At 40.6% G+C, this 26829-nt stretch overlaps 2 protein-coding genes across 3 annotated transcripts; both read right to left on the bottom strand.

The window, feature by feature from the left end:
* Window positions 1-13494: 13494 nt before the first annotated feature.
* LOC119746202 (40S ribosomal protein S26-like) lies at window positions 13495-17227 on the bottom strand. 2 transcript variants are annotated; one of them, XM_038223022.1, is made up of 4 exons: window positions 17206-17227; window positions 16034-16211; window positions 14667-14800; window positions 13495-13774 (listed from the first exon to the last, which is right to left on the bottom strand). In XM_038223022.1, the coding sequence occupies exons 1-4, from the start codon at window positions 17206-17208 to the stop codon at window positions 13730-13732; spliced, it is 360 nt and encodes a 119-aa protein (XP_038078950.1). In that variant the 5' UTR covers window positions 17209-17227; the 3' UTR covers window positions 13495-13729. The 2 variants fall into 2 exon arrangements, with proteins under 2 accessions (XP_038078950.1, XP_038078942.1); XM_038223014.1 differs by lacking the exon at window positions 17206-17227 and having other exon boundaries at window positions 16034-16253.
* Window positions 17228-20888: 3661 nt separating this feature from the next.
* Window positions 20889-26053, bottom strand: LOC119743845 (monocarboxylate transporter 13-like). Its single transcript, XM_038220061.1, has 4 exons — window positions 25840-26053; window positions 24439-24582; window positions 23043-23894; window positions 20889-21019 (listed from the first exon to the last, which is right to left on the bottom strand). The coding sequence occupies exons 1-4, from the start codon at window positions 26051-26053 to the stop codon at window positions 20889-20891; spliced, it is 1341 nt and encodes a 446-aa protein (XP_038075989.1).
* Window positions 26054-26829: the final 776 nt, after the last annotated feature.

Genomic DNA, 26829 nt, shown 5'->3' with positions numbered 1-26829 from the left:
TAATGAAAAAACCCTTTTTCCTTAAAAAAATCCTGAAAAATCAACCATGGCAGTTTTTATATTAGTTTTTACTATAATTGTCTATTTAAGGGTAGGTCTAAAATATTTCAAAGCTTCGAGGCAATAAGCAAACTCGGACATGCCCTGCGCACGCTTAAAACTTCAGGTTGACAATAACTCTGCTTTAAAACATGCACAGTCCACAATGTACATGTACATGCACGTACGTTGTACATATCGTATGTCAGTCAGCCCGCGCGCAGCGCACGTGTTGCTGAGGTCAAATCCTGTCCACAGTGACAGTTTCAGCCGATTTCCGGCTAACTTTTTCATGCATAGTCAGGGACGTAGGATAGACACTTTTTGTATAGAATACGCATGTACATGTTCATTCGACCTGGATGAAACTCCTTTTACGGCAGTCATTAATAAAACGGTCGAAACAGCTCAGTGTTTGTCCACAAACACATTTCTAGTTTTTCTTTTTTTTTCTTCTCCTTTTTCAGACTTTTTCTCCATAGGTTTAACACACGTTTCTTCTACCAATCCACTTTGCCACTTTTTAAAATCCGATTGATTTCAGACTTGATACATACTTAGACCACCACCCACAGATGGTCCTAGAAGAAATTTGTGATCGTGACGTCATCAGGTGTCGGGTTACGTCACATTAAAGATGCATTTTTCCCCATATGTTTTGTACACGTTTTAAAACACTCCAGTTTGGCATCTTCGTAAATCCGATCGACTTTAAACTTAATTCATACTTGGACCACCACCCACAGATGGTCCTAGATGAAATTCGTGATCGTGACGTCATCAAGTGTCAGGTTACGTCACTTTAAAGATGTATTTTTCCCCATAGGGTTTGTACACGTGTTAAAACGCTCCATTTCGGCACTTTCGTAAATCCGATCGACGTTACACTTGGTTCACACCTATACCATCACCCACAGATGGTCGTTGAAGAAATTCGTGATCGTGACGTCATCAGGTGTCGCGTTACTTCACATTAAAGATGCACATTTTCCCCATAGGTTTTGTACACGTTTTAAAACGCTCCACTTTGGCACTTTCGTAAATTTGATCGACTTTATACTTGGCACACACTTAGAACACTACCCACAGATGGTCTTAAAAGAAATTCGCCATCATGGCATTATGAGGTGTCAGGTTACGTAACATTAAAGATGCATTTTTACTCCATAGGTTTTGTACACGTTTTCCTTCAATCAGTACATTTTGGCACTTTCATAGATCTGATTGACTTCAGACTTGGCAGACACGCATATCACCAACCGCAGATGGTCCTTTAAGGTTTTCGTCATGTTGACGTCATCAGGTGTCATGTGAGGGCGCCCTAACTTTGCATTTGTTGCAGCCCTGTAACTTTGCAAGTATAGGTCCGATTGCGTTGAAACTTTGCATGCCCTCACATTGGGGTGTGTTTCGTGTGGCAATATAGGTGACGTCATCGCGACGTCATTAGCTGTCATGTGAGGGCACCCTAACTTTGCATAATTTCCATATCCCCACGAGTATGCATCCGATTTGGTTGAAGCTTTGCATTCACACAAACTTGAATCCGTTATACACCAGAATATAGGTTAAGTCAAGGTGACGTCATCGGTCGTCATGTGAGGGCGCCCTAACATAGCATCGTTTGCAGCCCTATATCTTTGTAAGCATGGGTCCCATTGCGTTGAAACTTTGAATGCCCTCATATTGGGAAGTGTTAATGTGAAAATATCGGCGGCGACAGTATCACTTCTGTGGTCGTCATGTGAGGGCGCCCTAACCTTGCATCTTTTAAAGCCCTTTATCTCCGCAACTATTCGTCCGATTCGGTTGAAACTTTGCATGCACAAATAGTCATAATCTCATGTCCTTGTCAAATAATGTAACAGTCGAAACAGCTTGTGTTTGTCCACAAACACATTTCTAGTTTTTTTCTTTTTCTCTTTCAGACTCTTCTTCATAGGGTTTGTACTTGTTTTTTCTTCAGCAAGGGCACTTTGGCACTTTCTTAAATTGCATCAACCTCAGACTTGGCACCCACTTAGACCACCATCCACAGATGGTCCTAGAAGAAATTCGTAATCACGACGTCATCAAGTGTTAAGTTACGTAACATTAAAGGTGCATTTTTTGTCCATAGGGTTTGTACACGTTCTTTTCTCCATAGGGTTTGTACACGTTCTTTTCTCCATAGGTTTTGTACACGTTCTTTTCTCCATAGAGTTTGTACACGTTCTTTTCTCCATAGAGTTTGTACACGTTCTTTTCTCCATAGAGTTTGTACACGTTCTTTTCTCCTTAGGGTTTGTACACGTTCTTTTCTCCATAGGCATTGTGCACGTTGTTTTCTCCATAGGCTTTGTACCCATGGGGTCGGACAACTCGACCGTTATCCAACTTGACATTTTGACAGCGTGCGCGTGCATGCCTAGCCGCCCTACAGCTGGCCAGGTCCCCGCGCACTCTACGCGGTACAGTCATGATGCCACAGATTTATGCGGCTTACGTAAATGTGACAAACTTGAAGTTGGGTATGTGAGTTGGGATAATCATGATTTATCAGAGATTAACAACTTTAAAGAATTTCTTAAATGTTAATGTGGGATTTTTGGGGATTTGTTCAAGTGCGCCACGTTAGGACCACTGGAAAGAATTCCATATAAGCCTCCACCTCTATGGGCCATGACAGGAAAAGTATTTTTAAAGAAAATCTTGATTTTTTCCCCTCCTAAATTTCCGTTTCTTCGTCAGATTTACAACTTTTGGTACTGTTCAAGTCATATCTAGGAAAATAACTGGAGTCCGTATATGGAATTCTTTCCAAGACGTCATTAAATTTAATTCCTTTCTCGTCTGCTCAGTACTATTGGTATGTTCACTCCCAACATGAATCATGTTACTGTTAAAGTTGTTTGCTGCCCTCTAGTGTTTCCTGTGACGAAATGCCCAAAAATGTTCGTGACGTGCAACTGCATTGGTCCGGCACTCATGGCCATAGCCAGGACAATACATGTAAGGCCAAAATCACAGATCGACACAAGCAAAATGACACGCAGGCCAAATTTCATGACAGGCCACTCCGTGTTGGAGGTTAGCCATGGCTTTTAGGGGGCTGGATACAAACAGGATTACATGTTTTCTTCAGCTAATAATTATATTTTGGCAGTTTGCTAAAGCTGATCGCATTAGATTTAACAACACCACACACTGATGGCTCAAAAACAATTTTCGCCACAATGACGTACGTACCATTGTACAGTATCACCTGACGGCTATAGTTCTCAAGATTCTCTATCTCTAGGACGTACCAGTCCGATTGGGTTCAAAGCTGGTACGCAAGTATTCCAGGGTGTGTTATGAGTACAAAACCACATTATACGTCATGATCACACCATGATGATGCCTTCATGACGTCATCGCATACCATGTGACCAAACATTCAAGTTATAGTATTTATTATATTTCACACCATTTATCTCTGAAAGTGCTAGTTCCATTGGCTTCGAACTTGGATTTGCTTCAAACGTTATCACGTCATGTGCCGTCATTAAAGGAATAATTGTCAGGGCCTATATTGTATGGTATTTGTATAAGTAGAGATTCCATTCGCATGTAACTAATGTACGTATCAAATATCTATGAAATTTGAGGTGATGTCGTCATGTCATCAACACACGTCACAGCCGAAACAGCTTGCGTTTGTCCACAAACGCATACCTCTAGTTTTCTTTTTTTTTTTCTCCTTTTTCAGACTTTTTCTCCATAGGTTTAACACACGTTTCTTCTACCAATCCACTTTGCCACTTTTTTAAATCCGATTGATTTCAGACTTGGTACATACTTAGACCACCACCCACAGATGGTCCTAGAAGAAATTTGTGATCGTGACGTCATCAGGTGTCAGGTTACGTCACATTAAAGATGCATTTTTGCCCATATGTTTTGTACACGTTTTAAAACACTCCAGTTTGGCATTTTCGTAAATCCGATCGACGTTACACTTGGTACACACTTAGACCATCACCCACAGATGGTCCTTGAAGAAATTCGTGATCGTGACGTCATCAGGTGTCACGTTACTTCACATTAAAGATGCACATTTTCCCCATAGGTTTTGTACACGTTTTTCTTCAAACCATACACTTTGGCACTTTCGTAAACTTGATCGACTTTATACTTGATACACACTTAGACCACTACCCATAGATGGTCCTAGAAGAAATTCGTCATCGTGGCGTCATGAGGTGTCAGGTTACATCACATTAAAGATGTATTGTTTCCATATTGGTTTTGTACACGTTTTTCTTCAAACTGAACTTCGGAAGTACAAGTCTGATTGGGTTAAAACTTGGTATGCATATTCACATGGATGTGTTATAGATGGAAATTGAAGTGGCATCCTCATCAAATGTCATGTGAAGTCCCTTAAAGGGGCATTTTATTCTTTTATAGGTCTATATCTACAGAACTAAAATGTTCGATTTGGTTGTAACTTGACATGTACATATTATTATGTGCTGTTATAGATGACATTTATAGTGACGTCACTGATTGTTCATCCCGTGCTCAAAGTATTTCAAATATCCGAAACAGCTTGTGTTTGTCCACAAACACATTTCTAGTTATTATTATTTATGTTGTGTGCAAAATTGAAAATGTATTCGCCAAGTTGGTATTTAACATTCAATAGTCAGCACCGTTTGGTCTGGGAAACAGACTTCGCACATTGCAGCGATATTTTGCGTGCGTGGAGCCAGTAACCGGTACCGTATACGCAAAACAATTACCAAGTCTAGTTAGGGCTGAATGCACAGTGTAACTCAGCAGCTAAGAATCCACGGTTAAAGTTCTCATTCTTTGAGTCACAGGGAAGACGTGTATCAAATGCCAGATGTGATTCCATGAACTGGCAAAATACTGTTTGGGGAGCATTCCTTGCCCGGTCACCCTGAATATCATATTTCTGCGACCATGGACCAGCAAGTTGAACAGCCGTCCAACATATGACTCACTCCCTCGAGCAGGATACCGGTATCCCGCGGAGTTGTCATAAAGAAGTTATTAGACAAAATAAAGATACGGAGATGAAGGTAATTGATGTTCAGATGAATACACATCGTGATGGCGTGTATGAGATGGCATTTAGTGGCTTTGCACAGATGAAGGTGAGGGACGAAGATAATGATGATGATGACAAAGTTCAAACAGCTGCTGTATTACTGCCAAAAAAATGTTACATACAAGAAAACAAATTGGCATAAATGTACTCATGGCAGGGATACAATTTTCACATTCAATTTCCAAAGAATGATTATGAAATCTATAGATAATTTAAAAATTACAAGAGTAAATCAATAATTAAAACAACTTCCATTGTGAAATCCACGCTTTCCTAATGAAAGATTTTGGGGGTGTTAAAGCAGTGATTTTTGAAATTCTTGGAAAATGCTTTCCTCATTCTTAAAACATTAATTTGAGCTTGTACAAAAATGCAGAAAAACTTCTAAATTTCAGATCTGACTGTTCTACAAATGTATGAGATGGAAAATCAAATTTGTAGAGAGGTTTTTACCATCAAAGCCAAACTTTTCTTTACTTAAAAAAAAACCAGAAAATTATCTTTTAAAACACAACACATGTACTTTTTATTAAAAAAAATGTTCAAGATGGCCAAAACAAGTTGTGGTGATGTTGAATCTATCTTGAATACAATTCTTGAAAACAAATACTTGAAAAAATTATCTCGACCTTAAATTAGTTTTCAAGCACAAGGCCACCGTGCCTTGACAGAGTTTGACGTCAGATCAAACCTATTACATATTAACCCATTAAAAACTGTTAATCTACATGTACACGAATAAATGCATGCACTACGCTAATACATGTAGTTTGTACTCTGCTTTCTTGTTGCTTGAAATCCAAAACGTACATTATGGGGACAACAAGCTTAAAAATTGCTATCATTCTACTACATTGTACAGCAGTCTCCCCGTGTATTGTCTTTAGATCCTAACATAAAGTCAAAATATTTCTAAGGGTATGTACCGGTATGTTTTTGTTTGAACTGATCAGTGAACATTGCAAATTATAACTTATTTTCTGAATAGCTCAACTTCCTATCATAGAGGAGGAATGTTTGCGTAAGGTGCAAAGGCCACTTTTTATCTGATAGCAATGCTTAAAAAAGGCCAGAATTCCCCAAACCGCCTTGTTTCCCCAAACCGCCTTGTTCTACTTTGAACTGATGGTATAGGCCTAAATGTACATACATACATCACAGGCTTCTGTGTTTCACAGGAATGCATTCAAAGGAAATGACAAATACAGTTGGGCGCTTCGAAAGAGAGGGTTTTTCCAATTAACAGAGATTGTAAATGAGGCCACAGGGAATGCAAATGTCTTGCAACGGGGGAATTTCCAGTAAATGTGTTTACATTCCATCTTATAAATGTTGTTTACCGACCAAGATGTGCCAAACATATATCTTCGACCTTTCGGGGCAGAAATGTGTTGTTTTGCAATGCGATTGTCGTGTGTCATGAGCACTACATGTTCAATCCAGAAATGAGGCCCGATTTGTAGGGGAGGCGGCTTCGCGGGCGATAATGCGCTTTGCGCAATCAATTTGTGAACAACTCATGAACACACACACGCACACCCTTTGCATTTTATAGCGATGTACACATTTATAACACGCAGAATGTAGTTGCATGTTACACATCAACAAAGTTTGGTGTTGGAATTTTTACAACTAAATTACCATTTCATGACTATTATTGGACTGACTTTAAAATACTCTTAAAGGGAATATACAACATTTGCCAACATCGAAAAATAAAACTACCAAGTTTCTACGAAATACCTTACCAGGATGTTGCTAAATGACAGTCTAAAGCATCCTGTAAAATTATGGCACCTGCATGGTGTGAAGTCATTTTCAAGAAAATGGTATTTTTGTAAACATTTCCAACGGTGGTCAGCCGACCACTGTTGGAAATACCTAACTATTTTTCAACTACTGCTCCAAATTTACCGTTTTGTTCATCCCAAATTTTGTTTGCTAAATGGTTACATGTTCATGAACGGGTGCAGGCCAGCTAGACTGGTTCCCTTACCTTACAAATTTCCGGCATCTGTAAATTGATCCATTTTATATTTAGTGGAGTCAGGGAACCAGATTACTTGAACATTTTTTGGTTTTTTTGGTTTTTCCAGCATTTTCGAACGTAAAACTTCAAACATGTCAGTGTAACAGTACTTGATCTATTATACTAACCCCTCAAATAGTTCATTTCTGAAAATTACAGCAAAAGCCAATGATGTACATTCCCTTTAAGACAGACTGTATCCTTTGATCTCCATTTTTAAGTCGACTGATTGATTGAGATGACACCTTCTGAGAGGCAATTTCATTAGTGCAAATTAAATACAGCCATGGCCTATGATGCAGTTAAGTTACATGTAAGGTCACTGATTATTAAAAAAAAAAAAGGAATGTCAAGTGTGATTATTGCGCTTGGTGAGTAAATAAAGATCACATTCTCCCAATGAAGTTTAATTTGCACACGTCCCTGGCACATCAAACTGGGTCGGTCGCTCGGATAGTTGGATAATTCCAATCATTTCAACATTTTGAACTACATGTACACTGTACCGGTGCCTACATGTATGGCAAAGAAAAATACAGTTTGTCCCTAAACAGTGCTTAAAGGGAAAATACAACATTTGCAAACATCAAAAAATAAAACTACCAAATCATTTTGAAATACCTTGATGGACTGTAAGTGAATGACAGTGTAAAGCATCCTGTAAAATCATGGCACCTGGTATACTGTCATTTTCAAGAAAAGTGGTATTTTTGTATCAATTTCCAACGCTGGTCGGCCGACCAGCGTTGGAAAAAACTGGCTTTTTTTCAAATACTGGCCCCAATTGACCATCGCACTTGTTTGCAATCGATTACACACATATGAACGGGTACAAGCCAGCTAGACTGGTTCCCTGACCTTACAATTCCCCAATGTATGTAAACTGCCCTGTTTCTTCTTGTATGGAGTCAGGGAACCAGCCTACAGGAAAATGATTGTTTTTCTTGGTTTTTATAGCATTTTCGAACCCAAAAACTCAAAAAGTCAGTGTTACTATATTTGCTATATTTCCAACCCCCCAATTCCACCCATTTCTGAAAATAACAGCAAAAGCAAATGATGTATATTCCCTTTAAAACTAAAAGGTCATTGCTTTTGCTGTAATTTTCAGAAAGGGACAGATTTGGGGGTTCATATTTTTAAGCAAATATCATCCGGCCGAGTGGTTTTAAAGTTTTGTGTTCATGGGGAAAAATGCCGTGCTTGTAGTCTGGTTCCCTGACCCTACGCTTCAGAGTTCAGTCGAATTTATAGATGTCAGGGAACTATCAGCTCAGGGAACCAGACTAGCCATTCACTGGTTGGTTACTGATTGTAAACAAAATGTAAATTAACTAAATTCGGTAAAATGAGGGTAGTGTTGGAAACAATATTCCACTTTCCTTGAAAAGACGTCATACAAGCACAATTTACACAAGTCTGAAACCGCAAATTTTGTACAAATTTAAACCACAGACATCCTATGGAGGAAGGAAACGCTGGGGTGTCAACAGATTAAACTCTGCGGATGCCTCCTACAAGTACAAAACCAGCACACCAACAGCTTTTTTATATTCTGGTATCGCATCAGGAAACCAACTTGATTCTACCGGTACTGTTACCAAGGAAGTCTGACCAATACGGAGGTTTTACTTCCACATATGCCAGACAACACCTCCACTGAAATTTGTTTGCATCATAACATAACAAGGATCTAACATTAGTAACAATCCAAAAAAAGATAGAACACTGGTATCAATTTTCAGTCGGAACAAAAAATTATTCCGAGGTCTAGACGTAATTTGATCTAAAGTCAATGAACTCCTTGATTTGGGGAAAAAAATGTTTATGTTTAGTTCGATCTACCGGTAGATGGTTATTTCAAATTGGTAAATAGGTAGAATTAGTTATGATGTACCAACATTTTAAATGACTGTATGAATTTAATTGTAATAAAAAGTACACGGAGGGGACTGCAGGTTTTTAATTCCGTTGGAGCACAGCTTTCTACTGTACAACTCAGACATTTAATTAAATGCTTTCTTCAACAGACATGCAACTGAGAATTTAGAAAAATATGAGGACATTCCAAACCACACAATACTTTGTACAGTGTTTTTCAATTTGTAATGGCATGAAGTAAAAAACAAGGAAGTCAACAGATCCGAAGAAAAGTTGCACGCCTGCTTCAAATATCTTAGCTGCAACACTTAAATGGCAAAGAGCACACCTCTTAAGCACAACTGTGCCTTCCAATAACATGTCCCAGAAATCCAAACTTTTCAGTGGACAAGGGGGGTTTACCAAAGCCTTCTGTTGTTATCTCATTACCCATTGACCGAATATGCGTAGTTTTTACAATGCTGTATTTAACCACTGACCCTATGTCACTCCAGCATTTACTACTGGTGTGGACTGATGAATGGAGCTTGTTATTCAAGGGGCTGTTCCACCAGCCATGCACTATTTCACCGCTGCTTTTAACACAAACCCTGCCCTGACCACAAGCTATAAAACCACAAGTCTGTCATACATCCATATACGGTTTCCTGTCAGAGCAATCGTACTTAATTGACTAATAGAATGTAAACTGGAATTTTTCTACTTTCGAAATAAACAATTCTCTTCTCAGTTCTTGAACAGCAAGGATTAATTTTGTTAATTTCATCAAACGTCTGATTATTAACAAACTTTCCTGAGAACTTTTGCAGGGAAGGAATGTTACTCACAGAGGTAAAATAAAAGCAAGATAACTCTTTTCACTTATTAAAATCCAGCATAATAAGATTTTGCAACATTATATCTAAAAATAATGTTAAATATTAAAAAAAAAAATTTAAAAAAAAAAACCGAATATACTTTTATGCCATTTTCTGTTGAATCAATATCCGTGAGGTACAGTGAACTTAGTTACAAGATTTGAAATATTTCTCAGACTTTGTGTTTTTCTCTTGTAAAATGCAATGACAGGCTATCAAACCATTTTTTTGTATGTATATAATATGTGTACGCAGAAACAGGATATTAAAAAACGATGTGTAGGCAAATACGTTTGTTTAGGTTATTTAAAACAAATGTGAAATTTCTAAATAAAGGTATTTTGAAATCAAAGAATATAGTTTTTAAGTGAAGAAGACCTACATTTTATTTAAAATATCAAAATACCGGTAGTTAAAATACAACATTCTCAACTGAAAATTTTTAAAAACGCAGGCTTACCAAAATTCTATCATAAATAAGAAATGTCTTAAATTTCTCAAAATTTAATTTTCACCATCAACATCAAAAAAAAAAATTAAAGAAAAACAAAATACAACAAATATAAACTGAAACTTCAGAACTTTCCAAACTCAACAAGCGCAATCGAAGATAGGGAAAATAAGAATGTTGGTACATACTGTGTACCAGTATCTCTGTTCATAAATCATAACCCCTGCCCTCTTTGCAAAAAACTAAATATATTCAACATGCTTCTTAGCGAAAAAGTATTGGATGATTCCCAAAAACATTAGGCAACTTTTCCTGCTTGTATCATAGCCAAATGTTTAGGTAATAAGTCCCAAAACATAAAAGTGTCTTTTCGTTCTCTAGTCTTATGGAACGGGGTCCTATTAAACCACACGATTACCAGAATGTTGACGATTATTCGAAACGAAACCAATCACTCAATCCCAATTCCCAAAATTATGCATGGGAGACTTGCGTAACGAAAAAGATTCCGCTTCCGGGGCCACTTACCTTTTTCGTTATTTACTCCAACTCCATCTGCCTGCATTTCAACTGCTCTCAAACTTAATCCACACAGAAGCAAGAATATGAAAGAGTACTTCGTCGTCATTTTGTCGGCCTCGGTGTTGCCAAAGAGAGGTGGAAAAGAGTTGTTCAAAACTTGCAGATTTCAGTGACAAAAATCGGTTCTCCGTACGTAGATTGCTATACCGGAATTAATACTGCATGGGCATGTGTCGTGTGTACGCAAAGTTCATGAAGTTTGTTTGACAAGCTGTCGATGATGCATGATTCAGCGGTGACTAGTTGGTACCCGCTCGCAATTGTCATGGTTGAGTAATCATTAGACGGCAGGGCATCAGTCATCAACTTCCAAGAAACTCCCCCCACTTACCCAAAAAAGAGGGCGGGCTGTAACTTCTGCGTGAGATACCAAACTTAAAAGTTCCCCGAGCGCACTAGACCGCTAATAATAGAATTTTCATTTTTCTTGATTCATAACAATCCTCTGAAGACGTATTATTACAACTAGGCCTGTGTTGGGAAATGTTTGTTTAAAAAAAACATTTCCCTACATGAGCTGCCTAAAGAGAGGCAAGTGGCGGTTCTACCGGGGGGGGGAGCTTTGGCCCCCGCAAAATTTGTCTAGCTCCCCCCCCAAAAAAAAAAAAAATCCATAAAAAAAAATTGCACTAGCAAAATGTAAGAATGTGACGTACATGCGAACGGTCTCCCCCTAAATAAATAGTCGTGAGAAGGGTGCATTTGTACACTTTTAGTTAATAAAGTGTGCCTGATTGTAGGATTTTATCAGCGCTCCCCATTGAAAATATGGCACATTCATGTATCATTATCGAGTTTCGAGGTATTCTGAGCTATACATGTAGAATCAAATGTAGGCTACATGTTTACTTGCCGCCATTTTTATTGCCGCCAATGCGATATCGATAACAGCCAATGCAAACGTTCATTAGTCACCAGAAACCAAGCACGATAGGGACAGGACATAGGCCTACAACTTGTAAGTTTCTGGATTATTTTATTTTCATTTATTTACTATAAGGCCTAGTTTGTTTTTTTAGCGTGAGAAATCCCGTGTGGACGTGACCCGAAATGCGCGAGTCTCATGCATGCTCGATGCGTGAGAGGTAGCAATATCCAACTGAAAGACTGCAGTGAAAGAGCCCTAATGTTGCATCTTTTGATGTGATGATGTCTACAATAAAGGGCAAGTTAAAAAAGAAAAAAAGAAAAAGAAAAAAAAGGAGAAACCCAAAATGGCAGGACCATTTTCTAATTTTTTTTTTTTTAAGTTCTGCACGTAGCGCTTTCAAAATATAGGATATAAAAGCTCAATTAATAAGCGTTCTTTTAGTATAAGTATCATTTAAATCACTCCTGTACTTTTCAAGTTACGGATTTTTAAATACAACCACTGTTTTAAAGTTCTGTCCACGAATCACACACAAAAAGCGTTCTTTCGTCAAAACAAAAACAATTCACACACGTCCCTATGTGAATTGTTTTCGTTTTACTGGAAGAACACTTACACTCGCAGTGCGCTCTTTCCGTCCGAGTTTTGCGTTGTTTCTAATAAGCGCAAATTAGTGCAGTAGAACCACCGAGATCCCAGCACCCGCCCGTTAACCCTAACCGCCCTGAATCCTTCAAAATCCTCCTTGCCAAAGTGGACGAATTTGGAGGAATCGAGGTAACATGGCAAAAGTGCGTAACTGATTTCGTAGGATGCACTTTGTCAAGGTCTAGGGCCGGACCTCGTGTTGTTTTTTGCTCACCCATGCATAAATACAGGCCTGGATTATGCTTGAAATCCTCCATACTGCTCCAGGATGTCACTGGCCAAGCCTCAACATATTGAGTCACTGCCGCAGGATTTTGCAGGATTCAGGCAGTGGTCGCCCCTCCATGGACCGTATTAAAGAAATATTGGAATAACTTGTAGATTGAGGCTATATGCTATTTTTCCATGAGGCCAATTGGAGGATTTTGCAGGATTGAGGCTACATCCCAGCAAAAAGGCCTAGGGAGTTAGGGTTAAGGAACATCCACTATGCAAAGATGAAAGGACACAGAGATAACAATTGTGAGGAATGTCTTTGGAGGTAGACAAAAATAGAATATAAAATTTGACTCGGCAAACCAAATGAAAAGTGGAAAAATAAGACGGTTTATAGAAAACGTTATCTAAATATTTAAAAAACAATAGGCTTGTGACATTCTACAACCAAAGGTAGACCGAGGAACTAATAACATTGATCCTTGAATAAATATGATGCGTCAGGCTAAATGAGTCGTTTGTCTGGAATTTTCATTTGGGGATTCAAGCCATAATGGGACCACTTCATCACATCATTTCATCACATTTCTTAGTGTTCCGACTTTCCATAATTTTTGAACTAAAGATGGTACCAGCATGCGGTTTTCACAGTAGTAATGCTGAGATTGTGCTCTTTTCAAATCTGTCAAAAAAAATTTGACCATGGTCGACAAACGACTCATTTAGCGTGATCGCATCACAAATGTCCTTGAACACAATCTGTACAAATCAAACGAGATAATATTCAATACAGCCAGACAGAAACACACTAGAAGCAGTCAGTTAAACTGAGCCATTAAGCCACTTTTCATATGGCAATTTATTCATCAAAGCCTTTGCGATGAGCCTGTCGTGTAGACATTTTTGAGAATTGATTTGAAAGTTTTACATTGAACAGTCAAATCTTGTGTTGGGAAAAAGTAACGGTGTCGTTGCGCCAGGGATGGTTCCTGTTGACGTGGTGTTGCCATGGGGTTGCCAGGGTGATGGATTCCAAATTTGACTATTCGGAGAAAAATTAACGCCCACCTGCACCGCCTGGTCTTGCCTGCTGTCCAGAAGCCTGGGAAATAGAAAGAAAAAAAACGTTCAAATTTTTTTTTAAATGTATTAGTTTTTCATAAAATTACAAATCAACAAGTCAGAGCTATTTTTATTACCCCAAAAAAAGGACTAGACAAGGCATCTACACAAAAAACTTTCACAAGACAAACCAGAGACCACAAAGACCACCTCCGTAATAACCAAAAGTGTGCCTGAGCCATAGAGCTATATTAAATTACTAGAGCACTGACTCATGTACAAAGTGATGCCTGCTGGGCGCATCCATGTTTGTGCACAAACCTATGGAGACCCAGAAAATGTGTACGGCTTTTGTAGGTCTATTTGCATATCTGCCTTTGTATTCCATACCTGTGCGTTATCGAAGCCGATACGCCTAAAAATGAAACACACGATCAGCAAATGAGTGTGTCATTTTGCTCTACGCAAACAGTGCAATGCATGCGCGTATCCGCTGCAGATGCTTTTTTGCTGTGACGTTTTTTGAACCGTCATGACGCGCTTAAGTTGCGTATGTTCTACTTGCGCGTTGCATTTAGAGTATACTTTAAAATTCAATCCATATAATTTCATTGTGTTCTACAAACACACACGTGTTCAAAATGTCTGCGCCCAGAGGAACTTCAAAGCGTCTCCACGTACACGAATGAGAAGTTAGCACTCTAGTAATTTAATATAGCTCTATGGCCTGAGCTTGTTTAGGATGCCTGTTTTAAATTTTGAACAAACGAATTGATTTGCTGTTAACATAGTCAAAAGCATCTTCTTTTTTCACGTTTTACCAGAGTAGAAACCCTACTCAGCTCCCAGCCAAGACCCACAACATGAACAACTGGCAAAGACAGCAGGCCAAGAGCGGCCAATCAGAAAGAGAACCCGAGCAAGAATCTTACCATTCCTGGGCGGAAGCGGGGAGGGGGTGTCCTGTCCTTCCGAGCCTCCTTGGACCTGTTACGCACCACCTTGGAGTGAATGGCACAGCTCACGCAGTAGTGAAGCTTTGCATACAGCTTGGGCAAAGCGTACACTGTTCAGTAAAAAGAGAACCAAAAAACGTTGTCAATTTTCCTTTGTGGTTTTGTTATAAAAAATAACGAGAGAGATATCTGAAGAAAAAAGTGATAACGGAGGATAAGCCAAAAAAAAAAGTCTCCGGTTTCAGGTATGGAGCTTGCCCCCAAAGTGGTGCGACGATGCTTTTTTTTCCCCTGCTTTTTTCTTTTCTTCAATATTGGTTGCAGATGACGCTTCGTTCCCCTAAAAAAACTCAAAAATATCTTTCAGAGGGGACCTTCTGGTGACCTCAGTAAGGCCATAAGGCTTGAGAATTCTGCACCCACTAACGATCTCGACTGACACAAACATTCTTCAGAAAATTTGGATAGTCAACACAAAAATCTGAAAAAAAACGGTAACGTCAGACCACACAGCGCCATCAACATCGTGCATGTTCTGCCAGGCTGGTCATTAGTCCGCTCCCTTACATATTGCCGCTTATTGCGCTAATTAAAAAGCGTTTACAGGTTCCACATACACGACCATCACTCCCTCAGTCTGGCTACCAGACGAACAATTACAAAATTACAACACAGTCTGTAAAAGGTGCCCGACTAAATTTAGCGCAAAATATATGGGAGCCCAGAGAGGCCACATAAAGCTTATACTCGATCGTAACCCCATCTAAAAACACGTTAAAATTGTGCAGCAGCAGGATTCCAGTCAAACCAGTGAGTTTGGCGGTTTTGAGACATCATCTTACATTGAAAAAAGAAATGTTTCATTTTGCGGACACCCATGGCTACGGCGATGTGCGCGCATACCAGAAACCAGAGATTTCTTTGGGGGGGGGGGGGCCTAATGAGAGGAAGTGATAACGGAGGTAAAGAGTTCAACCTCATATTGTTGCATTATGAATGCTATGTGCATGGTTCTTGTCCAACAGTACTACATTTATTCTAACAATGAGGGACTACATGATATGGGCTATAGGCTTCGATGTGCAGTAGACTAATCTATTTCAGACCCATCCCATGATGTTTTGACTTTATCACAGCTACCGTTAATGGTTGAAAACAGTTTGATGTGTGTGCACTTTCACTGTAATGTGTGTAGCTGAACACGATAGATATGCATTACTAAAACATGTAGTGTGGCACTGGAAAAGTGCACATGCGTTGTGGGTTACTCTTGAGGCATCAGTCTATCCACGGACTGAAAAGAAAACCAACTGAAAGCACACGCATGTGGAAAGGTGTCATACCCTCATAAACGCTGGCATCCTGGATATCACGGACAGCCGCAGCCTCCACAATGTTCCTGATGACAAACTTCTTGATGGCCTTGTCCTTGGGCACACAGCGGGCGCAGTTGGTGCAGCGCACAGGGCGTACGTGCCCGCGACCCTTCTTGTTGCGTCCGTTGTTTCGTCGCTTGGCCGTCTGTATGGGACAAATGTCAACAAAGTACATGCAATCAGGTCATGCAAAATGCTTCCAATATTGATAACATTGGTCCAGCTAGTCTAATGCTCATTGGCAATTACACAATTTCAGCTGGTTCGAGATTTATGTGAAAGAATGTAGCATCCAGATGCCACTTCGCGCTTAATAATCAAGGACTGTTTCGCCTACTGACATGTACCCTGCGCCAAAAACCCATACTGTCAGACGGCGCATGGCTCATATGACTACATGAAACAGTCTTTGATTAGGCGCGACTTGTTTTTCTTCAATAGTGACGTCACACATGCGCTTGATCGATATTATCAGTGAAATGCTGTAAAAGTCATCCGAATTCAACTCGAAATTACAAGATAACTAGACCTCTGAAGGTGCAGAATTTAACGTTTTGTTGATATTAAACAGTTGTAGACGGCATTGGGCGAGTATAAAGTGACAAAATAATTGTGATTTCGAATGGATTTTCGGCTCCCTTAGCAACAGACCCTCCGTCCAAATACCATATCTGGATCTGTGACGTTTAATAAGGAGGTAGTCCAGTATTAACGTCACATTAATGGGACTAGGTTTGTACACAGGGTATCAAATGGTGTACGTAGGCCCTATATGAAATTATTTCCTAGAAAGGTAATGGAAAGGTGCCTTAAAGTTAAGTAGTGGGTTAGTGGAACACTAATTAGGCCCTCCCCTATGGCATAAGTTATGGCGCCCTCAACCAAGTGTCGGAAATATATTCCAATTCGCTGGCCGTGCTCCACGTGAATGGCGAAGCGAGTTCGCGATTTTAACTGTCATGACCGTTTAAAATTAGTTGCAAAAAATGTGGATTCTATCGTACACTAAAAGAAACAACTTCATCAAACACAATGATAAATCATTGAATAAGAACTTATTGGGTTTCCAAGGGGGAGAATCTACATTTAAAGTGAGAAATTAATCAGCTAAAATATCAACTCCTGCTCACAAGTCATACCATGTTTTCGGGTGGTGAATAAAAGAGGGTGCGTAACTGGTTCACGTCAGCTGTATTACGTTTGTGTCATATAATCGCAAAGTACCAGTTAAAAGCCGATCGTGCGGTACCCCCTCTAGCGACGGCCCTGACAGCGGGACTCATCAGTTCGCTCGTACCCCCGCCCTGCGGCGGGGTGTACGAGCGAAGACTCATCAACCACTCGATTCGAAAGAATCATGCATGACCTTTAAAAATGGTTTGTCTTCTCTGAATCATACTGACACCTGCTTTTGTAATTTGAAAAAGTTTGTCAATGTGGAAAATGCGATTTTATTACGCGCGCTATGTTTTGGCTAGTCTGAGAATCACCCGTTCCCCGGCCCGCCAGGGCCAGGGTCTCTACATAGACTACCGAGTTGGCTTGGCCAAAACAAACCTAACCCCTATCCTGCCACTAGGTGCATTGCCTATAGCGGGGTATGGGCAATCTTGTATTTTTTGTCCTGAACCCCAGATTTCCCTACCCAAAAAACTTGTAGTCTGTTGATACAACTTGGCTGCTTGTCCTCAATGAGGCACAACAAACAACTGACAAGTAGATTGTGTTCATCATACCCGGGAAAAGTGTCTTAAACTTCACAAAAGAACAAAAACAAAGACTTTTCCACAACTAAGCGGAAAAGCCAATTATAAACCTACACAAAAACATATATACTTGTTCCGTAGTTGTGGGACTAGTCCCATGGTACTATGGGGACCGCGAAGACGCTGTGGAGTCTGCAGAAAGTCCCCTTGAACTCGGTCCTCAGTAATTTGCCCATAACAATAAAAACCTTCCCTACCCATAACGCGGTGACGGCCCGCCCCAAGTACCGTTATAATTTGCAACCTTCCTCACGAGTTCATGGGAAGTGCTGTACATGTCAGCTAGTTTTGTTGGAAGATAACGTCCAGTATGTCTACATATAGACTTAACATGCGTAGCTAAAGTGTCATCCTCAATGTTCAACCTAATAATTATGCCTACACCATCAGCACTGCCCAACAAACGGTTTTTATGTTCTCAATTAACGTTCTTATGTGATGTAGGCTACAGAAACATGAGGGGTCCTGCATTGACCATTCAGTAACTGTTATCCAGAGGTATTCAACACTTTCAACTTTGCCGTGTTGTTTATCTATACACACTTTATCCTTTTCCGTGAAACTATTATCATGTCCCTCTCGGCACGTGTGCCACTGACAACTTAAAAAAAAACACAACCACATCAGCAGAACAAAAACAACAACAAAACAAACAAACAAACAAACAAACAAACATTAATAAAACGCTATAGAAAATATAACAAATGGCGAACTTCATTTTTCCCCAAAAGTAGGGAACTGTTTTAATTATTGTCATCTTAATATACATGAACATGTAACAGCAATCTTCGTTGGTGAATCCAGGGGGGTGGGGAGCAACAGGGGCCACCCCCACGATGTTTTTTTTATCGGAGAAGTGAAGACACCTTTTTGTCTTAAATCTTCAGGAAACTTGTAAAATAAAATATTGCGTATCTCTCTCGCAAGCCATCAGCTAAACAAAGCTTTTAGTTTTAATATTATTTACAATGTGGAATTATCGCATAGGCATGATACTAATCTCCTTTCCCTTGTTAAAAAAAGTACTCCAGCCCTCTTGCGCCCTCCCCCCCCCCGAAAACTTGGCTCTGGATCCGCCCTGGCAATCTTTACACACCAGCCACATGCGCCCACACACATGCTAACTCCACAACCTCGGTCCCATGGTGTCGAGCAGTACGTTTCCACTACCTGCTCTCCCACCCTGGTATTGGATCAAATGCATGTTCAAAAATCTTGCACGTGCAAATTAGGTGCGGAACACTCTGGCGCATGTCTATGCTTTGGTTTTGTAGGCGGTGTTTGGTCCATACAGACGGGTTCAATTCGTCAGCGTGGCGTGAGATCCGAAAACACAATTTTTCAAAGTTATTATGTTAAAATCTCTACGAATCCAATAGTACACATTTACGCTACATTATTATTACAAACAAAATGGAAAAGTGAGGTGTAAGTGAGGAAAAGTGGACGTTACAGTTCAAAATAAACGTTAAACACGCAACATACCATGGAAATAAAATCGCTGAGTACAGTGAAATCTCGACGAGTCAAACCTCAAGGGAACGGGTTCAAAATTTGACTGAAATAGAGTTGTGAGTTACAGGTAAAGGGAATGGATTCTTTGTTTGACATAGTTGTTTTGAGTTATCAGAGTTTCATCGAGATTTCACTGTATTACAAGATATAAATCGATTACATGCTATTGCGGTATCGAATCAGGACACAGGAAGCACGTTTCAAATCCAGGGGTACCATTGGACACGAAGTTGAAAATAAAGTAAGCCATAGGGAAGAGGTTGCTACCTCTAGGTCATTGGGTGATACAAACTGTATCCAATGAGAGGCAACCTCGTTCCCATGGGTACCAGATCTTGCTGCGCCATGTTGTTTCCCATCATGCCTTGCGCGAGGAACGCGCACGCGCCCATGGAGTCGAGGCTGAATGAGAGGGAAAGAAATGCAAGGTAACTGGTGCCCTTGGATAGTGCGACAGGGACGAGCGAACACGTACAGGTTCTAGCCTACCAAATTATTCTGCGCAATATACAGGGTGACCCAAAAAATGCAAACTTAAAACGTTTGTCTTAAAAGAGACAAGCAGGGTTGTGTATCATCGTTATATATCTTGTATAATACAGTGAAACAAACATGACAAAGAAATTGAACAATAATTGCCCAATATAATAGATATACAGTAAAATGTTTCACTGTGTAGCCTATACAGGATGAAATATGACTACTTTTACATAATTTGCATTTTTAGGCTACCCAAATTGCTATTTCCATGATTTTTTTCATTATTTGAAAGAGAAAGCACTCAGCTTTAACCTGAGACCCAAAACATAAAAATCCACCGATCCCTTACAATATACATTTGCAAACATCGAAAAATAAAACTACCAAGTTTTTACGAAATATCTTACTAGGATGTTGGTAAATGACAGTTTAAAGCATCCTGTAAAATTATGGCACCTGGTGTAAAGTCATTTTCAAGAAAATGGTATTTATATTTACATTTCCAACGGTGGTCGGCCGACCACCGTTGGAAAATTCTAAGTATTTTTCAACGACTGCTCCAAATTTACAATATTTTTCAGTCCAAATTTTGTTTGCTATTGGTAACATGTTCATGAACGGGTGCAGGCCAGCTAGACTGGTTCCCTTACCTTACAATTTTCCGACATCTATATATTGATCCATTTTATCTTTAGTGGAGTCAGGGAACCAGACTACTTAAACAATTTTGTTTTTCTTGGGTTTTTTTTTTCAAGCATTTTCGAACACAAAACTTCAAACATGTCAGTTAAACAATATTTGATCTGTTATACTAACCCCTCAAATTGTTCATTTCTGAAAATTACAGCAAAAGCCAATGATGTACATTCCCTTTAACGGCAAGTGTTTTAGGTTTGCATTTTTGGGGGGTCATGTACAGAGCTGGATTCTAAAGAAGTGCTCGCTGTGCAGATGCGGCAAAATTTGCCGATTTCAAAGCTGATTTAGAAATGGTGCAAAGTGGATGTAGTTTCTACGTAGGCGCAGCTTAGTTCAGTTGTTTCAATCCGTCGCTAGGTACCTCACTGGTCCTCCGTCCGCTTAGTGTATAGCATACGCCACCACACGACAAAGAAAGGGATCGATAACAGCGTGATTCCACCACACACGCAGTAGGCTATGATGAAACTCCCGGTCCACTCGTATATCCATCCTTTGAAAATATCACAACAATTAAATGTAAAGGGTTAAATTATAGGCCCATCTAAGTCGTTGATGTCAACCGATGTTTCGCGTCGGGGTGCAAAACGTTGGCAATAAATGAACATTGGTACCTGAAAATCAAACTCCCGATTTATTGAGAAAATGGGGTGGTGTGATCCGATGGTTACGGTGTTCGACTCATGTGCCGTGGTACATTGGTTGGAATCCTGACCGTGGGAACATGGTGCTTGTGCTCTTGAGCAAGGCACTTTACCATCATTGCTTCGTCCTTCGGATGGGACGTAAAGCCGTAGGTCCCGTGTGTTGTGTAATGCACACCAAGAACCCAGGAACACTTATCGCTATAAGAGCCAGAGAAGGGGTTTGCCCCGGTGTTTCTGGCAGTGGCTTCAATATACGCCGCAGCACCTTGTAAACCCTTATAAGGTGATACATAATGGGTATCATATTTCTCATAAACTTCAATTACCTGTCTTTAATAACAGACATAATATCCAGCCCCTTGAGTACCTAATTGTTGGTATAGATACGTGTGCTATAGACTGATCCTGTATTATTATTTAAAGCCAATTGCTCAAAGTGGTATAGTAAAAAGGTCCGGTACCATACCCTGATAAATTATTCCGCATTATTGTACCGTTCAGATATGAAAACAATCAGCGGTTTTCCTGCGGGCGCACTTTGGTTTTTTCTTTCTTTAATATAGAAATTTAGAGGATTCGTTACCATTCTGGACATCATTTGCTAACATCCAAAAAAGGAAACTGTCAAAATATCCTGAGATAATCCTCTACTTGACTGTAAGAAAATAATAGGATCAAATATCCCGTGAATTTTTTGCGCCTATAGAATGCTGTCATTTTCGAGAAATTTTGTTTAAGGGCAAACCGTGGCGCTTTCAACGGAAACAGGTAATGCTTTGCGTCGAGAAAATGAAGACCAGTCCAGCATTTTCACAGTTTTCACATAAAGTATATCTAGGCCTATGCTGAGTTGAATTTCGGGTCTGTTTTTTGAAAACTGCTTCGGATTTATTGTATTGTTGTTCCTTGAAAAGGCAAACCATTTTGTTCAGGGGCGGGGGAGGAGGGGGGGGGAATGGTGAAATTCCATCTTATAATTGATTAATAAGGATTAGGCCCAAAAAAAATCTCCGGTTTCTGGTATGCGCGCGCGTTGCCGTAGCCATGCGCGTCGGCAAAATGAAATTTTTTTTTTTTTCAATGAAAGATGATGTCTCAAAACCGCCAAACTCACTGGTTTGACTGGAATCCTGCTGTTGCACAATAACGTGTTTTTAGATTGGGTTATGATCGAGAATAAGCTTAATGTGGCCTCTCTGGACTCCCATATATTTGCACTAAGTTTAGTCGGGCACCATTTGCAGTCATCAGCCGACATTTGAAGCAAACAAAATCAGGTAAAAAAAAAAAAAAGCCGCGTCGCCGCACCACTTTTTGGGCAAGCTCCATACCAGAAACCGGATACTTTTTTTTCGGCCTTATGCATCTACTATAGGACCGCCGACAATACACGCAATAACCGGCACTCGGAGTGAGAATCGTGTTCGTAGTGCTGACATAGGGACTTTTCACAAGAGGGTGCAAATTAAACGTGAAACGACAAACTTATGAATCGGAGGCGCCATCAACGGAGTCCAATTACAAAACCGCTGAATAAAATTGTGCATCAAAGTATTCACCGGTGTGAAACCTCAACTTCTTAGTTTATTTTTCAATCTACTTCAATTACAAGTATAGAATACTTTTGTTGCACAGAAAGCAAATCACCCTATGTACTTTTTTTTCTCTCTCTCTCTTTGGGTGATGCACATCACACTTTGTACAATTTAATATACGACATGCATTTTAGCAAAGCAACCCGGAAACATCATGCCAACTGTTGCAAGTATCGCGCATGAACATCTATTTTTATAATAACGTCGTAATGTTGTCGGAATACTTGGAGAAACATATGTACAACAATTTCAAATGGAAAAAAAATGCACCGACCTGATATTAAACCGCCAACAAGCCCCGCGATGCTTTTGAAAACGCCGAGCCAGCCCATCCGACTAACCAACCGGCCATCCCTCGGGAAGCTGGAGATGGACCACACCATGACGTCAGTCGCTTGACTCGCCATACCAACACCTATCCCAATCACGACCATCACGGCAAGCTGTCCCACGAAAGGTCTGATGAAGGCCTCCACGAAGAGCGCGCCCATGAGTGCCGACCCGATGCACGCCCAAAGCACCGCGGGAGGCTTGGTGCCGAGTTGCTGCAGACAGGGCGCAACCATCCTGCCCGCCACGATGCCGATGCCCAACGCCGTTGGCAGAATCGACGCCTGCAATTTGCTCAGCCCTTGGAACTGGCCGTGCGACACCATGTATGCCATAAGGCTGCTGTAAGCGAAACTGATCGTGCACCGCCCACACGTCAGCAGAATGAACCTCGCATCGGCCAACACCGCGACATCGACTGCATCCTTAAAACGCCTCGCCCACTCCCCACCTCTGCCCAGTTTTGAAACTAAGCCCTGTCTGTCTCCCGAGGTATCATTTCTGTCACTGCTGTCTGCCTCATCCGTATTCGAAATCTCTTGGTACTGTTCACGACGTGATGACTGCCGTTGCCCCAACATTCCACACGGCACAAGATGAAAGGAAATACCTCCCAACAACAGTACCGTTCCTCGCCAACCATAGGTGTCTAGAAGAACTTGGGTCATCGGTCCGTATGCCATGAGACCAAGAGGCATCCCCATCATCGCTATTCCAATCGCTAGCGGATATTTCTCCGTGAAGTAGGAAGCTACCACGACATAGATGTTGAAAAAAATAAATGCGGATCCCAAACCTGCGAAAAATAATTTTGAAAGACATGGGATTAAGAATTGTTTCGTTCTCCAGTTACTTAACCACCGCTCTCCAGAAAATATGCTAGAAACAGAGCGCCATCAAGCAGCGCCGTGTCAGTTTGGGGGAGGTGGGGCAGGGTGGACCATAGTCCTTTCGCTATTGTTGGACCATGTAAAACTTTCGTCTTTTTCTAATCAGCTTCATCCCTGGTTCCAGAATTATTTTGAAGACTCATCACACGCAGATGACAGCCACATCAGGAGACGAAGCCGATGTTTTAAAAATGACCACTGGGTATAAACCATGGTCCATGTACCAGGAATAATTATCGAGGCCATTTACTAAGTCTCGGTTTCAGGTCTGGTTCGGCTTTAAATTTTATTCACGTCTCCGTATTCCGTTTTGATACACTGTACTGCAGCATGCAGCAATTCCGTCAATTTCGGTTCGGGACCAAGCCAGAGTTCGTGAGACCAAGCCCAGGTTCGTGAAGCGGCCCCGTGATTGTAGATTGCATCGCCAAATAGGAGCACTATTATTACCTGATAATCCGACAATGAAAATGCTCATGACTGCAACGTTGGGTGACACTGACGTCAAGATGAAGCCGAGGGTGCTGAAAAGACCGCCACACACTATCATAAGCCGGGTACTAAACATGCGGGAAAGAGCTCCAATAATAGGCCCTGGTGGAACACACAATAAAAAGGTCATCAACTCCAACAGTCTAAAACAGAGACGATGAAAGCCAAGAGTTACAGAATACTGAGAGTGGGGTTTGCACAGGCAATTGCCTTTTAATTAATTAGAATAAGCAAGTATGAATCCAAAACGGTTCTTCACGGAACCGTCAAAACTCACAAAAGAGATTAATGCCACATTACGTTTCCGCAAACTCACCTTGCCATTATACTTTGAGGATTAATTTTGGACTCGACTGTCAGAATATTCGTGTTTGAATAAAACAGTTAACTCCAGCTCGTTTGTAGAATGCTGAAGTTGCTGAACTTGGAATTTTTGGTGTAATTTATAACTGTCCATTAATAAAAGTTACAGGTTATGGACACCTTTTGCAAACATTCCAAAATGAAACGGTCAAAATTATAATGAAATATCCTACTTGGTACCAGAGTTGTAACGAGTCACTGATTTTTGTGACTCGAGTCGAGTCGATTCATTTTAAAGAAGTGACTCGAGTCGAGTCGAGTCATTAGGACAAGAAGGTCGAGTCGAGTCGAGTCGAGTCGAGTCGAGTCACGGTGTGTAGTCGAGTCGAGTCGAGTCAAGTATTTAGCTCGAGTCAGTTCGAGTCACAAATATTTGAACACTATTCATAAACACAAGAGAGAAGTCACTTTTTTGGGTTTTTTAAATTTACATTCGGGCTATACTACATGTGGTGACAAAACATTTGGATATTAATGCAAATAAAAAGGGGGTGCCAGCTGATCGCCATTCAACTAATGGGGACACTGATCAAACCACGTATGTACAACATTATTCGCGAACATTCTAACGTAACATGAACAAAAACCGGCACCGGCGTAAGTCATTACAAATATTTTTTTCGCAAAGTTTTGCTTTCATTTTTTGGGACTCGAGTCTTATAAGCCTTCCTCGAGTCGAGTCGAGTCATTCTGATGAGGGCCTCGAGTCGAGTCGAGTCATTTGCTTGCAGAGACTCGAGTCGAGTCGAGTCATTTGCCCTTATAGGGACTCGAGTCGCGTTGAGTCACCAAAAATTGTGACTCGAGTCGGACTCGAGTCGAGTCATTGACTCGAGTCATTACAACTCTGCTTGGTACTATCAAGCATCCTGTGAAATCATTGCGCCTGTCAAATGAGGAATTTCCTTCATTTCTATGCGATGTTAGGACAAAACCTTGCGCTTCCAACGGAAAACTTTCCAAAAAGAAACATATAGGCCTACTTCAAATACCGACCTGTACAATCTTTTGACACGTTGTACCAGACCACAAGCCAGCCTACAAGCCAGAGTTCACTGTCCAAGTCGCTCGTCATGGGAATGAGAAGAACACCCAGGGCCTTGAGGTTGCCGCAGATGACAAAAGAGCAGATAAATGATGCAAATACCACCAACCAGCCCTTCCTATCAGTGTGTTCGTAACGAACGGGAGCAGTGGCAGGTGAGGCCATATCGAGAAATTACGGATAAAGCCAGGGAAACGATGTTGCTAAAATTCCAGTAGTGGAAAACCGCCAAAAAGTATACCGGCATCTATCGCACACTGCATTTGCATCCCTTTTGTTCAGTACTCAATTACAATTCCATAAAGATTTTCATATCCATCCGGTCACGGACTGCAGTTCCAGCGTGGAAAAAAAAAACCACTGATCCGACGTGATACATATTTATTTTCAAAATAGAGACCCGAAGTTGTAGCCCATTAAACCCACCATTAAGCCGGCTGTCAACCTGAATGCGTACGGTCTTGAACGACGGCGACACTCAGACTATTTGATTTAAATTTATACAAAAGCTATAAAACACTCAGTATACTTTTTGCTGTACAAAACCAACTCAGATCCGACCTTCATTGGTGTCCGTATATAATCGAGCCTTGCTCGTTTGAATAAATGGCAAATCAGTATAATCTTTTGAATTTGCTTTCCTGGATACTGTCGGATATTAATGCAAATACATATGCAAATACATGTTCGTTTGAATAAATGGCCAGTCAGTATAATCTTTGAATTTGCTTTCCTGGATATTGTCGGATATTAATGTAAATACATGTACAAATACAAGTTCGTGAGCACGTGTGGTCTAGCGGTACAACACAGGATTCATGATCGTGAGGTCGTGGGTTCAAGCCCGCCGTGGCCATGCGTGTTGTGCCCCTTGAGTAAGGCGCTTTACCTCAATTACTCCTCTCAACCCAGGTGTTAAATGGGTACAGGCATTATTCAAT

This window comes from Patiria miniata, unplaced genomic scaffold (genome assembly GCF_015706575.1).
Source record: "Patiria miniata isolate m_02_andy unplaced genomic scaffold, ASM1570657v1 HiC_scaffold_12, whole genome shotgun sequence".
Taxonomy (NCBI): Eukaryota; Metazoa; Echinodermata; class Asteroidea; order Valvatida; family Asterinidae; genus Patiria; species Patiria miniata.
The sequence above is the reverse complement of the archived record's forward strand: the minus strand, read 5'-3'. Positions and strand labels throughout refer to the sequence as shown.